Below are 15,168 nucleotides of genomic sequence, written 5' to 3' on the forward strand. Positions count from 1 at the left end.
AAGATTTGGCCAAAAGCAGATGAGAGTTTGAAAATGAGAAGATTCTTGCATGGTTTGCTTAGAGAGCTTTCACAAACGTGAGGGGCTCTGGATTCCTGAAGGGCAAAGTGAAGTGATTTTGTAGGGCAGTAGTTCATATTGTTGACTTGCAAGCCTTCTGCTCTTCTGAAACCTGTACGGTTTGTGGTGGAATGAGAGTTCTCTGCTTTTTTAGATCTTGCTTTGTTGCTTGATCTGAATGGTTGGAAGAAGCCTGAATGAAATTCTCCTTCTCCCGTTCTCTGCTCTGTAACCTTGTTCCTGCAGTGTGAGGAGAATTCTCATTTAGTGAAATTAATCTTTTCATTTAGACACCTGTAATGTAAAGATCTGTATCCAGGTCATGTGCTGTAGTTTTTAGTTTTGTGTAGCCCAAGAATGGTGACAGACCCTCTTACAGGTACATTCTGGGATGGGATGAAGCACATGTTACATGCTTAAAATTAGACGAGGTGCATCCCACCCTCTGTGCCCAGCACAGGGAAACAACAGCAAGCAATATGCATTCCTTATCCAACTGAATCAGCATGGAGGTTAGAGGCAGGCAAACAAGATTCTCATCTTGCTTCTTTACTAAGTAAAATACTAAATGTGCAAAAGAGAGTATTTAAAAGCACATGAATGGATCTGGGGAATAAAAATACATGCTTTTAGGAATGTCAGGCAGTTTCGGTAAACTATTTTCTCTTAGTATTTGCTAGTTTTTCATCCTGATGAGCATGGGCAAAGAGATTCTTCAATGAGAAGAGAGCTTTGTATTGAGCTACTTCTGCCCTTGGAATAGTTTGGAACTACAGTCCTAAAGATCAAAAGCATTGTGAGAAACGAGTTGATATCACCAATAAAAGACACATTACATTTTTAATAGATTCTTCTGAAAATCTGTAATGATTACAGGTAGAGAAATGTCTCCGGACCCTCTTCTCCAACCAGAGCATTTCCTGTAACATAATGCAGTAAATTCACTTTGATGTTCTGTTGGACTATTAAGCGTGAGGTCAGGTGTCTAGTTGAATTTTGACAAATAGTAGTTTCTAATGTAAGAACTACATAGAGGTTATGTTAGACTTGTGCATAACAACTGGTTGTCTGAATTGCTAACTCTCAGAACCTGTTGGAAACAGTAATTTCTAAGTACATAGGGAATCCTAGTCTGTCCTAGTTTAAGGTAATGCTCCTCATTGGTCCTTACCAGTACAGAGGAAAAGATTTTTTTTTTTTTAATATAGTAGATGGTGGACTTTGGAGCAGGCCTGTAAATCTTTACAGTTTTTTTTCAGAACCTCTGGTGTTGCATGTCTGAAGGCAATCTATTTAATATTCATTCTGTATTCAGTTCTGTGCACTGTAGATGTTAGGGAATCATGGCTTGTATTTTCTCCAGCCGAACTCCTTTTGAATTTACAAGTGTTGCATTCACTTTCTTACCAATCACAAAGGAATGTGAACTGGTGGAGGGTTTTGTTTTTACAATGTACAACTCACGACACTTCCCTAAAGTTAAAAATAAATAAAACTTTCACTGTAGAATTCATTTACTTAGTTTTCTTGCAATTCATGTGTTTACTGATCTATGTGTATTTAAACTGCTGAAAGCTCTGTAAGGCAAAGCTCATAAATCTTTCCACCTGCGAAGTCTTCTCTCCTTTTTGATTATATAAATAAATCTTGCGTGTCTATTTCACTGCAGTCTGTTAAGCTAAAATCTTAGGTATTTCAGATGTTGCATTTAAGTCTTGTCATTTCATTGCATACTTGAGTGTGTTTCTAGTTTGTTTTTTGATTAACTAAATTTGTTAGAATTTTACTGATTGGAGTGCTATACATGAGGTGTGGGGTTTTTTTTGTTAGACTTAATGTGACTTTTAAAAAAAAAACCTGCTTAATATTTTACAGCATATTTCTTTTCTCTCATCCTACAGCTACAAGCTTTGGTATAGCTTTGCCGGCTTGGATTGTGGATCAGAAAAATTCGATTTTGGTGAGTCATCTCACTTAGGTTGAGATTTTAAGATGAACATTTAAGTCTTCACCTTAAAACATGTGCCTGTGCTTAATACTTCATGTTTAAGTCAAAGCACATGGTTAATAATACTGACACTGTGGTCCAAATGCACCTCTGAAGCAAGTTCCAGGAGTCAAAAGTAATAGAGTATCTTTCTACTTTCGAAAACTATATTTATGTGCTTGGAAGAATTTTGCTGTAGTGGTAATGAAGTGGTACTGTGCTGCTGCTGTGAAGCATGTGTTTGCTGTAGCAAGAAAGCATATAGAACTGTTTCTGTTTGCTGGATGTCTGTAGTCCCATGTGGCTTGCTTACTAGAGATGCTGTAATCACACAGTGCCTAAGTAAATGCTATGTGCATTACATTTGTTGCTGTAAGGTACTTAGCTTACCTGCTTGCTGCGTGTGCAGTAATCTCCTCCGTCCACTGAATCACAATTAGCTGCCAACTCTTCAATAATTATAGAGACCCACCCAAGACAATGCATGGATGATTTAAAAGATTACTTACACTGAACAAATACACTTTATTTAAACTGTATTCAACTGATTGTATTGCTTGTAAGTTCTTCAGAAATAATGACAAGTACTGTGCAATAAGCTCGTATTAATTTGTAGTAGATTTCTGATAATACTGCTTGATCATATTTTAGAAAAAATATTAAACAAGAGCAGTATTAAGTAACTGAAGTACCTAATACAGTACGTTTCATAATTTTTTCCAGGTTTTGCTTGTATACGGATTAGCATTTATGGTTATTCTTCCAGTTGTTGTGGTAAGTATTATCTAATTAGTATTCTACCCGCTGTAAACAAAGCTTTTCTCAGACTCTAAATGAATTGCTCGTTCTTTCCTTTCATTGAGAGGGAGAGCTTTTATTTTTTTAATGTGGATGTTCTCCTTTTTTATGGAAAAAGTGTAGTTGCATTACACTTTCCAAAAAACACATTGCTGTGTTAGAGAGAGGGCTGTTAGGAAAATACTAGATAGCACAAGAGTTAGAAATTCAATCAGGTAATTTGTCTTACACCTTCTGTCATATGTCACATGAAAATTAATACTGTGTGATGAACTTGAGAGTATATTCAGTAGTTGTTCAGTAGCGTTACTGTAGTTATTCGGTAGTGTTACTGTAGAGCCAAGACAGATGTCTTTAGCTGTGGGTACTAGAACAATTGCTGCTTGTGGAATAAGTTGTTTTGTTTTGTTTCTCTTGACTGTCTTTGTTTTCGTAATTTTAATTTTTACTGATCATCTATACACAATGAAATGTCTGCTCTTGAGATTTCTTTGTGTGAGGAATCAATTGCAAGACGAGTGATATTTCAGGGCTCCAGTTTGCCCTCCAGTACTGCTTCTGAACAATGTCCCTTATCCAGTGATTGTGTATAGTCGGGGTATGGCTTGAAGACAGACTCAGAAAATTGATTCTCATAAACCTTCATGCTCTTGGGAAAACGACTTTCATTTGAGAAAGTCTTCTGGGATCTTGACAACTGCTTATGTCTCTGTGTACTGAGAACCAGCCAGGCATTATCACTTGTCTTAGAGAGCCTTTCTGCCTAACTGAAGATCTAGCATAACACATTCCTGGTGCATTGATTTCAACGAGTTGAGTAACAAGTCTAAAATTCAGAGTAAGATGTCTACCTACACTTCCTTCTTTGTGTTTCAGTTGATGCGTGTTGATGTTTTTTTGTACATGTGTACTTCTAGTGATTTATACCAGGTTCATCATAGCTCAAGTGAAAGTAAACATCCTTTCTGTTGTTATGAAGAAATGTCCGGGGGGGGGGGGGGGGGGGGCGGAATCTGCCTCTTCTTGCCCCTATATCAGATGTAGACTTATGCATTGAAACTTGTCATTGTAAATTTATTTTATAGTCAGTGAAGAGGAATAGTTATTTTTATGGAGCAAGTTATTGTATCATTTAATTCTAAGCTAGGCGTATGAGATAATTCATACCTTTGATGGGTCTGTTTCTTTTCTGTTAAACAATAAAGAAGCCTAAGTTAACTACAGTGTAGTCATCCAGTATCTGAGATAGACATCTAAAATTAATTAAGTCTAGTTCCATCCTTTGAATCCAGATGTAGAAAAGGGAAAATACTGATACACAGTTCTTTGTAGACTTCCATTAACCTAAATAATATTCTGTATATGTACATGAGGCAAGAGAAACTATCTGTGTCTGCAAAAGTAGGTAGGGCAGCCTCTTTCATTTAGATTTGGACTGGCTGTAGTTGCACTTTTTCTTTTCCAGTACCTATACTTAGTTTGACAAAAAGTCTGAGAGCTATGGAATTATAATATATACTTTTCCACAGAAGAACTTTTTTAAAAAAAAAAAAAAAGGTCTATTCTTCTGTGCCAGGGTTCATCTATTTATGGAAGAATCAAACCTAATTTAAAACAAACTAATTCTTCTTGTGGGGAGCCAGTCCTAGAACATTTTCCAAATAATTAAGTAAATTGCAGAGTTCTTGCTGTGCTAGCAGAATTTACACGATTGCCTATTAAATTAATAATAGTATCCATCGTTTGTTACTTCATTGCTTGCTGCGTTTCACTCATGATAAACTTTGTCAGAGATGGTGATTTATCTTGAATGTTTTTCCTAAGCTAGTGAGCTTGGTTTACAAGGGCGATTTTAGTGAGCAGACTGCAGTTTAAGAAAGGTGGCATGATAGGTTATAAAATTATAGAGTACAATCACTGTACAGTGAGTTCCATAATTTGAAGTGTCTGTTGTAATGCTAATAAGGGAATTGTTGGAGTGTTTCTGAAGGTTTGGAAAAATTCTTCAGTCAGCATGAAGGAATAAGGCTCAATTCTGAAAATTTCCAGCAAGGACACTGGGTCACCTTTAGATTCCTCTAGTGGAAGGTACGCCTGCCCATGGCAAGGGAATTGGAATTAAATGATCTTTAAAGGTCCCTGCCAACCCAAACTATTCTATGATTCTAAATTTTCTAAAAATCATTTTCTAATTAGGAGACTTAAGGTAAATTTGGTGGGGGGGGGGAACAAAAAAACGTGTAGTTAAAGAAATCTTTTGTTTTCGTCTTGGCTTGGACTTGGTCAGCCTAAACTGAGTTTCATTTGGATGCTGTGTTACATGGTAAGGAGTTACCGCTTTCTATGGAAGGGGTAACTCCAGTGGATCCACTGTTTAGTGGATTCACTAAAACAACACCATAAATAAACAAAATGGTGTGTGCATGCGTGCAAGCTTGTGCTGGGAGAGGGTAGATTCTTATGGCAAAAAATCATCTCAGTTTTTAGCATCACGTTCTCTCAGACGAATATATTGATGTGTGTTTAAGATTACTGTTGCCAAAGATATTTTTGTTCTTTCTGAAATTCATTTGACTTCAACATAAGTAAAGTCAGTTGGGGTAAGTAGTTTTTTATGAGGTACGGTTTACCTAGTTACAACGAACAAATATGAGGTGATCTTGCATAGGTGTTTTGATACTGATACCATTGTGCTGATGTCATGTTGTTCTTACTAAACATTTCAGGGTTCCTGGTGGTACCGATCGATACGATATAGTGGAGACCAGATTCTCATTCGGACAACTCAAATATATACATATTTTGTCTATAAAACACGGAACATGGACATGAAACGTAAGTGAAAAGTGTCTGGACGTGCTGATTTGTTGATGTTAAAATGCTTTTGCTTTATAAGCTTTTGTTATGTTAAAGTATTGTTTCTGATACTGTAAGAATGCTTTTAAAAAACTTCATTTTGTTGCAGGTGAAGAGTACTCTATAAGAAGACTTACTGGGGGAGGGAGTTGCATAGATGTTTATCTGTCATGTATACATTTAAAAAAAAAAATGTATATAGGGAAAACAGAAGCTGACCTGCATAAAACCTTGAAGATTCTTTGTGGCCATTAGAAATGCAACCTTTATCTGCATGTTTTCTTCTGTTCCTGTAACAAAATAAGTGTCTTGAATTTTCTAAGGGTTGTCATAAGACTTTCATATTACCAAAGAATTTATAGTTCTCTGTTCTTTGTGATATTATACCTAAATTTCTGTTTAATAGTTTTGCTCCCTATCAGTTTCTTGTTGTTTTGTTACTTGTTTATAGTTGTTGATATACTTATTTTTCTTGTCTGCTCACACTTAAGCAAACAAAACCAAACTTTCTAGAGAAATATGTAGATGCATTACATTGGACCTTATCTTGTTCTACAGTATCCTCAAGTTCAGGAATTAGATCCTTCAGTTTGGAGGTTGGCATGGGCCTGAAGAATTAGCATGGTATTAGTTCTAGCTTGGATTTTACTGCATCTCATGTTCAGAGTGACTGAAAAGCAGAATAAACAAACTAAAATGAAAAAGGTGTCATGTAAAATATCACCTCTTACTCCATTAAATTGCAGTGTTGTTCAGTTATAGATTTGCTGAAAGGTTACTGGAAGCACCCATTCTTGATGCATTCTTTTCCTCTTGAACAGAAAGGCTTCATAGTTAAAGAAGTCTATGAGATACGAGTACAGAAATACACTAGCATTCTAGTCACAGCAAAAACAGGTTTACGTGTGTGGGATTAGTTCAGGTTAGTTTGTTCTCATACTCTTATGCTTTTACCTTTCTCCTCCTCCAGACAGCTGAGTGTGAAAGGATGAAACGGAGACTAGATGAGATTCCTTAGAAGTTTAGAGAGATCATTGCAGACATGTTCTCTTCTTTCTCCAAGCTTGCTGTCAATAATTGAGTTCAACATGAAATAACCTCACGTTTGAGGCTTTCATTCTCTCTCCTACAGATCAGTAAAAAGTTACCCCTAAGTTTAAGTGGCCTTATTTAAGGATTTACCATTTTCAGGAAGTCCTAGGTTCAGAGGCAGGTCAGTTTTTTTTCTTTTTTTTTTTTCCACTGAGGTCTGTTGTACAGTCTGCATGAAACACGAGGCACAACTGAGATAGCTTAGACAAATCACACAGTGATCAGGTAAGGCCTTTGCTTGGTTGTGAATTTCACACTGGTGAGGTACCAGACCCAAAACTTGGGGCTTAAGCCTGGGATAATGTAATCAAACTAGGGAAATGGTGAGACAGATCTGCATGATGTGGCTTGTTTTTTTATACGTATATATACGCACACGTGTGTGCGCATGTAAAAATATCTAGATTTCAAGACAAATGAGTTTTAAAGACTCTTTTTGCCTTAGGATCTGTAATTATGAAGCTTAAAGAATAGGAAAGTCTGAAATAGTCTGAAACTCGTTGTTATGCCATGCTCAGGAAGTAAACAGATAATTGAGAACAGAAATGGAAATTGGTGCTCAGGGAACTTAATTGTTGGTAGGTGGAATTTGCTGAGCACTGCAGGCAGAGTAACTTTGACTTGCTCAGAAAAGAACTTGCTCAAAATACAAGAATGAAGCTTGAGTAACTATAGCTGAAAAAGTTACTTTAACTGGAAGAAATGATGGGGGGGTGAGTTTTCTTGTTTCCTATAGCAGAGAGGTCTGACACATTCATGAGCAGAAAGCTGGCTAAAACATCCCAGGTGTTAGATTTTTAATCTTAATTAGATGACAAAAGATTTCAAGGTAGTATGGATTTTCCTAATCACATTTTCTGCTAGCAAAAGAGCTGTCTATCTTCATGGGATTTGTTTGCAGGGGTACTTATTGAACTGCTCTTCTAATCATTAAAAGAAAAAAAATGGTGAATTTTTAATGTCAACTGAACAGAAAAATGAGTTGAAATTTTCTCTCCCATCTCTCCTACAATACACACATTGAGGGGCAGCCTCAGGCATATGAATTCTGAGGTGAATGGTTTTGTGAGCATGCAGTAGTAGTCAAACTGCTGTGTGGTGACGTCTGCCAGTCCCAAAGAAACCAAGCTATGGTTTTGTGAAGACATTTAGAGTGTTTAATGCCATCCAAAATGGAATCTTGAGCTATTTCAATTATCTTGTGCCAAGCATCATGTTCACAGTAGCTTTGCACTGTAGCAATAGTAACTCATCCCATAGAGAATATGAACACACATGGTTACTGGGGGAAGAGTGGGGGTAAGTTTTGTGGCTGAGATTTCCGAAGAAATCATTCGGTGGCATAGGATATTGATGACTGTTCGTATGTCTCCCATTATCTTTGCAGGGCTTATCATGGTTTTAGCAGGGGCATCTGAATTTGATCCTCAGTACAATAAAGATGCTACAAGCAGACCAGCAGACAACATTCAGATACCACAGGTTAGTTATATTGAGAGGTGTTTCATAAATAACTGACCCCTTCAAGGGAGGAGGGTGATGGTGTTCCTGGTTGACCAGCTGACAGAATTTGATTTCTCAATGCATTAATTTTGTTGAGATTGCAACTGTGTCTTTTCAGAAACAGGAATTAAAACCTAGATTTAGAATTAAAAGATAGATTTAGAATTCTATATATATATAGATAGATAGATAGATAAACAACATTAACTGGTTATAATACTTACCTGAAATAGAATCTGTTTAGTATAAAAACTTGGATTGCTTTTTTGGTGGAGGGGTGAACTAAATAGGGAACTAAAGTATTGGTTCCTGTAAATTTTGTGTGTCAGTGTTAGGCAATTACTGTTTGATAAAGCTTCTTAGCTATAAACAGTTGTATCAGTAGCTAAGATCTGGTTAAATATGTTAATATTGAAATAAGATTATCTTGCTTGAGTTAATAATATTTTTAACTATTATAAAGACTCCTTCATGAATTTCAGGTCTCCTCTGGTTGCCTTTTTTCATTTTCATTCTGTCTTTCCAACAGAGATACAGTAATATATACTGCAACAAATAATTATTGCTAGCAGAGTTTTAGGAAGACTTATTTATCAGAAACTGATGTTTTGGTTTAAAGCACCATGTACAACATGCTCTACATGAAAAATATTTTGAGTTAACAAAATGAGGGGGAGTAGTCCCACTGATTTAAACTTTGCATGCATGCAATTGGATTTTCAAGTCATAAGCATGTTTTCATGTCCTAAACATTAAGATAGGCTAAGATATCTCCTTCCTTAATTGTCTTCATCTCTTACAAATTCTTCATCTTCTTGTAGGCTTTGAGAAAGACCTAGAACTATGATTAGGTGGCTTTCTTTCTGCAGGCATTGTGCTCGGGAGCACGTGACTGGGAAAGAGCACCTTGATCATCAGGTCTTCTGTGCTGTTGTAAGCATTGGCATTGTGCAAGCCCTTTACGTTTAGCCATTTTTCGTTTAAAAGGCAGTCAAGCCTCCTGTTCCAGAACTTGCTGTTCTAGTGGTTAGGAATCTTGTTTGTGACCAATTTATATCCGTGGGTTTTGTCATCATTATTCTTGAGTTTGTTTTTCTTGCTCTGTATACCCTTAACGCATGTATAGACAGAAGTGTTAACCCATGTGTTTTCTTCTTGCCTTCATTTAGCTAAACTAAGAAAGCTGCTACCTTTTCTCTTTCCTACAAGGCTCTTCACTTCCCTCATCCTGCTACGTGCTAAATGAGTTACTGTTCACTGTCTTTATATTTTTAAATTTAACGTTATTTTTTTACTTTGGTCAGAGGTGTCCATAATATTCCATTGTTAAGTCTCAGCATTGCATTAGTAGCATTCCCTTTATTTCTGCAGGGAGTAACTGTAAGTGTCCTGTTGCCCACAACTGTTTCATATGGGTGACTTAATGTAATCTTGAAGCCTCAATTCTTGTTATTATGCAAGTGTGTGGTGGCTTTACCCTGCTGGGCAGCTGAACTCCCCCATAGCTGCTCTCGTACTCCCCCTTCTCAAACGAAGAGGGGGAGAAAATACGATGGAAAGGGCTCAAGGGTTGACATGAAAAGAGGTTCTGCAGGGCTGGTTCTCACTCCTCTTTCCCAGCTGCTGTTGCGCAGCAATTTCTTCTGTTTCTTCAGTTTGCTCCCCCAGAGAGGCCCAACCAGCATTGCTCCCTGGGTCGGCTCTGGCCAGCAGCAGGTCCCTTTTGAAGCCGGCTGGAGTTGGCTCTGTAACGTGGCAGCTCCTGGGCTCTGTTCACAGAGGCCACCCCTACAGCCCCCCTGCTACCAAACCCTTGCCACATAAACCCATTACAAAGTGTGACCTTGCGTTTTATACTATTGGATCTTCCATTTCTAAAGCTCCAGTCATCAGTTTCATCTGTGTTCTTTTTTTTTTTTTAATATATGACAATACAAGTCCCTGAAGCATAAATACAGGAAGGTATTGCTAGTATTTTTTGTTAATGCATCTTGCTTTTTGTGCCATGATCATTGTTCACATTTTTATTTCACCTTTCTATCATAAACCCAATACAGATAATTTTTATAAAAGATTTCTTATCAGAGCTTTATTCTTCTTGGTTTGGTGTTGCACCATGACTTGTTTATTAGGAGCTTTTTATTAAAAGATCTTTTTTTCAAGTGTAGGGAAAGACTGGTCCAAAGTTAGTGTATCCTGCTGGTTGATATCCTACCTTCTGTTTGTGGACAGATTTTTGGAACTTCAGTCCCTCCTTAGCTGACTTTGTTGACCTAAAAAGTGAAGCTTCTGGGTTGTGTCTTGATTCTTATAAATGATGAAGTTCAGTTAATCAGGTTTTCAGCCTCTCTTTCTAGTGTCTTCAACAAACTCAGGTGAGAGACCTGTTTGAACTGTGCATCTTGGTCTGGTCAAGATCAAGTTAGGTCACCCTGAATAAAGAACGCCATGCCTTTTCCAAGTTGGTGCTGTTTATAAAAACTTAAAATACTTGATCGTCAGCCTACCAGAGAATTTAGGCTTAAAAACCACATTCTTGTGATATTTGAGTCTGTATCTGAGGAAGCTGGCTTGATCTTAGATGTGTGAAAAGTCAAGGTGATGCTGTTGCTAGTGCATATTGTGTATAGTATAAATACCTTAGCAATATGGCTGAATCTGGTAAACTTTGGCAATAATGACAGATTCTTCAAATATTTAGCTATCAATATAAATTTAATCAAAGCTCATTCAACGCAAGTTTCTTGCGTGCAAGTTTTCCCTTCTCCCTCCTTCCACAGTTGAAAAAACACAGTGAAAGATACCTCTTGACTTGGTGGAGCTGTATTAAAAATAAAATGACCGTGTTGATCTCTACAGAACATTCCAGGGAAAAGTTACTTAAAGACTTGCATAAATGAATGTAACCTTTTTCTCTTTTGAAAACTGTTGTCCTCACATTTGTTTCTCTTTGGAGCCAAAATAGCCATTTGTGTTTAAATATTTTATTTTAGCTAATCAGAGAAATTGGTGGCATAAATTTAAAGAAGAATGAGCCTCCACTTACCTGCCCTTACAGCCTGAAAGCCAGAGTTCTGTTGTTGACTCATCTTGCAAGGATGAAAGTCCCTGAGAGTCTTGAAGAAGGTAATGACTTTTCTTCCTAATCAGACATTGTTGAAACAGAGCAACAAATTGCATGCTACAGTACTCATAATTTTTATCCATTAAAGAGTTGCATTGGATCTCTGTTCAATAATCTCTACACAGAACACTTAGCTTTTCAATTTGAATGACTCTTTGAAAACATTTACTTAGCATTTTATCATTCTCTTGATAGCCCTGTAATACTAGTATTGTAGTTGTTGATGCTTTTTGCCTGCAGATGTAACTTTGGAGTGTTTTTTCTCTGTAATACACCTCACACATGTAACGTTTTAGTCTATTTCCTTCTCAGAGCAAAGAAAGATGAGCATAATATTGCTCTCTAACTTTTCCATTCATGTTTTTTCACTTCCACCCTAACTCTGTGTGAAGCAAGGGAGATTAAATTAGAACGTCAAAATATCAATTACATACGAGCTTCAGTTACATATTTTGCAATTCTTCATAATTGTAAATGTTCAGGCAGAAATGTTTCGAAATGCAGTTCTTAAGTTTCATCCATGAAACTCATGGCTTCTTAGGCTGACCAGTGAACTTGGTGTTCCATATTTTAAAACTTCCTTAAAAAAAAAAAAAAGGCTCTGGTTTACTTTTTTGAAAGCAACTGGAAAATCAGATGATTTTAAATCTCTACTAAGTAAAGTCCTTCTTTTCCTTGTTACTGAGTTGTTTGTACTTACATAGATCTTTATAACTAAATAGTACTTTACAAATTGTATTTTTTTCCCACATTCATACTTCACTTAAATCCCTCTGTTAAAAACCTGTGATTACCTAAAGAATAACACTGTTTTAGTAAGAGTGGTAAATTGTTTGGACATCCTGTATTAGATTGATTTAATAAGTACTTTGAACTGAAAGCTGTTGTCTTCTGTACAAACCTTTTATTCCCTCTTAGCACTTTCTCTTTCCTGTTTTGTTAAAGAATCCTATAGACAGGTGCTTCAGTGAGAATGAAGTGGTAGTTTCAATAATACAGGAATGAATAGAAATGAAGGCTATACCATTAAACGACCAGTTCATGTAAACTATTCCCTTTTTTCCTAATAGGATGCAGTATAATTGCAGCAAGTTTTGTCTTGCAGATCAGCAGTTTATCCTGAAAAAGAGTCCGGCACTACTTCAAGAAATGATTAATGTGATCTGCCAACTAATAATAATGGCTCGAAGCCGTGAAGGTAAGGAAAGAAACAGTATAGTTAAAACAGGTAAATATCATTCTTCATTGCAATACTTCAAAAAGAGTCTGTGGTTCTTGAGGAGAACTTAATCTATGATATTTAGAAATGCTTAAATGCGCTTTCACTCTATTTACTGTAGTGAGAGAGTTCTCCACTTTCAGGATTGAAATGCTGCTACTGCCAAGTCCTACTCTGAAATCTTGAGAATCTGTGTTCAGCTTTTAATTTTTGCTATTAAAATTTTCTCTTAAAATGCTTTAAAAAACATTTTCTTAAAGATCTGGTTCATTTTTGTCAGCATAGCACTTAATATAAATCGAACCTTGTGTTCATCTATCTTTTAATTGCACTCTTTTCTAGCTCTTCCCCTCCTGTTATGAGCGTCACTTGTTTCAGCTCATTTCTTTGCTGTCATTTCTTCTTTTGTGTGTATTGTTCAAACTTCTTCATTTCTGGTACCAGTGTTGTTTAGCCTGCTGTGTATGTTTTTTTTCCTGATTTTGTAATGGCAGGTACTTCGCTGTAATTGCTGTAAAAAATTAGAATTTATTTGAAATGTAATACTTAAGCTTTTTCATTTTTATTATAAAAAGGGATTAAGCTTAAGAGGGTTGTTTGTGGAGTAAAGACTCGGGTCTTATTCCTTTATCACAACAAATATAAGCAGGGCATACTTATGGCAAACTGGTGACTATTATGGTAGCTGTCAAATAATACTCATTGGCCGGTCTTCACTAGACCCAAACCCGTTAACAAGCGTTATAGTCTTCTAACAAGAATAGTTTTGGGGAAGATCTTCCTCAGCCCTATTGCATGTGGTGCTGGAAATGGTGCTCCATAATCCGGTAAAATGAGAGAGAGGACACGAATAGATAAAGCTGTTGCATGCTGTTTGACTATCCTATTTGAAAAAGAAGCAACAAAGAAGTTAAAGAGAAATACACATTGTCTTTACCAGTCTCTGAGACTGCTGGGGAGCAAACTTGAAACCTAAAAAGAAACAACAGATGTATTTTTCATTGTATAAGTTATTGTAGCATTATATTTAGTAATGAGAGTCATATTAGGAGCTCAGCTGTATGTGGATAGATACTGGGTATGTTTTTGTGAGTGTTCTCTGGACTAGCACCACAGCCATACTGTAAAGGAATCTCAAATACGTATTTAACATGGGGAAACCAATGCTTTCAAGCTCTATTTGTTTAATAGTTTAATAATGTATTTCATAAAAAGCTAAGTAGCTGTTTTGGAAATATTTTTTCAAAGTTTTGCTAGCTCAGCCAGGCTGAGTCAACATATTCTAGCTAATTAGAAAACGCACTTGTATGAAAACATTTTTTTCCTTATAAGCCCTTGCATGTGCCAGATAGAAGTATTTAGTCTTTTGCTATTTAGTTGCTTAGCAAATTTAAAATGTTGGCTCTATTTTTAATGACAGCACACATGCAGAATTTTACTCCCTGCTGACTTTCTCACTGGGAACAAACTGGAAATTGAAAAGCTGTTGTTTATTTTCTTAAGATATGAGTAATATAAAAGATATTGCAGTTTTTGAAAGACTCTCTTTTTCGTTTAAGTCTGTATTTGCCATCTTAGTGTAATATAAAGTACCTTAAAACTTGAACGATGGAAGTTTCTGGTTTCAGTTCTAATTTTCAAAATAATGGCATGGTACATCAAATTAATTATCATGTTCTTTAATTAGCAATAGGTGTCCAGCAGTCCTGATATTTTAAAATAGAGGTGAAGGCATGGGGTTAATATTATCTGAAGAAACATTTTGTGGATAAATCATATTCTGTGAAAGCTAAATTGATGCCTGGGTGAGGAGTTTTGTTTTGCACTATGTTCATTTGTCTTTCAAATATCCTGAAATAATACTAATAATATTGTAGCAGTAGTATTAAAATCTGTGCTTTCAAAAATTCTGTAAGCATTTATGCATACTTCTTTGTAATCAAGTCTTGAAGAAAAGCACCTTGAAAATTAATCTTCAGAAACTTGACACTTAGTTTCCTAGTTAACTTTTAAAATGTCCATACAGCATTCATCTCAATCCCATGTCAGCTGTTCTTGAAGGAGATGCAAGAAAGAGTGACAGATACTAAGGACAGCACATCGTGGAGGGAGATTTATGAAGTTCCCCTGACAGGGACAAGCATCCTTCCCCTGTGGATAGCAAAAGTAGTGCTGCGGACTGTACTACTGCTGTGTATCCCCATGAAAGCCATGGACACTACCTTTCTTAGCAAGCCCTATTAGAAATAATCCATCATAAAAGAATGAATGCAGGTCTTAATTTTTAACAGAGCTGTCATTCTTTGCAAATAAGTTTGAGTTTATTATTTGTTATTTGCAAATAACAGTTTGAATTTTCTTTCATAAAAACAAAATGGATGTTATTTTCATTTCAGTCCAGTCAGAGTTTTATTCGCTGCTATGATTTTTCCAGCCTGGTGAAAAAATGTAGCAGTTGTGAATTACCTTCAGATAAAATGTCTCGTATGCTCTTTCCAAATTTCTGCATAGCCTGTGAGACTTTATTTT

At 36.3% G+C, this 15,168-nt stretch overlaps 1 protein-coding gene across 1 annotated transcript in view; it reads left to right on the top strand.

Annotated features, from left to right (window-relative positions):
* SEC63 (SEC63 homolog, protein translocation regulator) overlaps positions 1 to 15,168 on the top strand; it is a 39,855-nt gene that overhangs the window by 7,822 nt on the left and 16,865 nt on the right. Inside the window, exons 5-10 of the mRNA XM_080586981.1 lie at positions 1,962 to 2,020; positions 2,771 to 2,821; positions 5,572 to 5,680; positions 8,181 to 8,275; positions 11,290 to 11,422; positions 12,526 to 12,618. Coding sequence (XP_080443107.1) covers positions 1,962 to 2,020; positions 2,771 to 2,821; positions 5,572 to 5,680; positions 8,181 to 8,275; positions 11,290 to 11,422; positions 12,526 to 12,618 — 540 coding nt within the window. The remainder of the gene's footprint in view (positions 1 to 1,961; positions 2,021 to 2,770; positions 2,822 to 5,571; positions 5,681 to 8,180; positions 8,276 to 11,289; positions 11,423 to 12,525; positions 12,619 to 15,168) is intronic.

The sequence above is a fragment of the Anser brachyrhynchus genome (assembly GCF_964034855.1).
Source record: "Anser brachyrhynchus genome assembly, chromosome: 3".
In the NCBI taxonomy this organism is placed as follows: Eukaryota; Metazoa; Chordata; class Aves; order Anseriformes; family Anatidae; genus Anser; species Anser brachyrhynchus.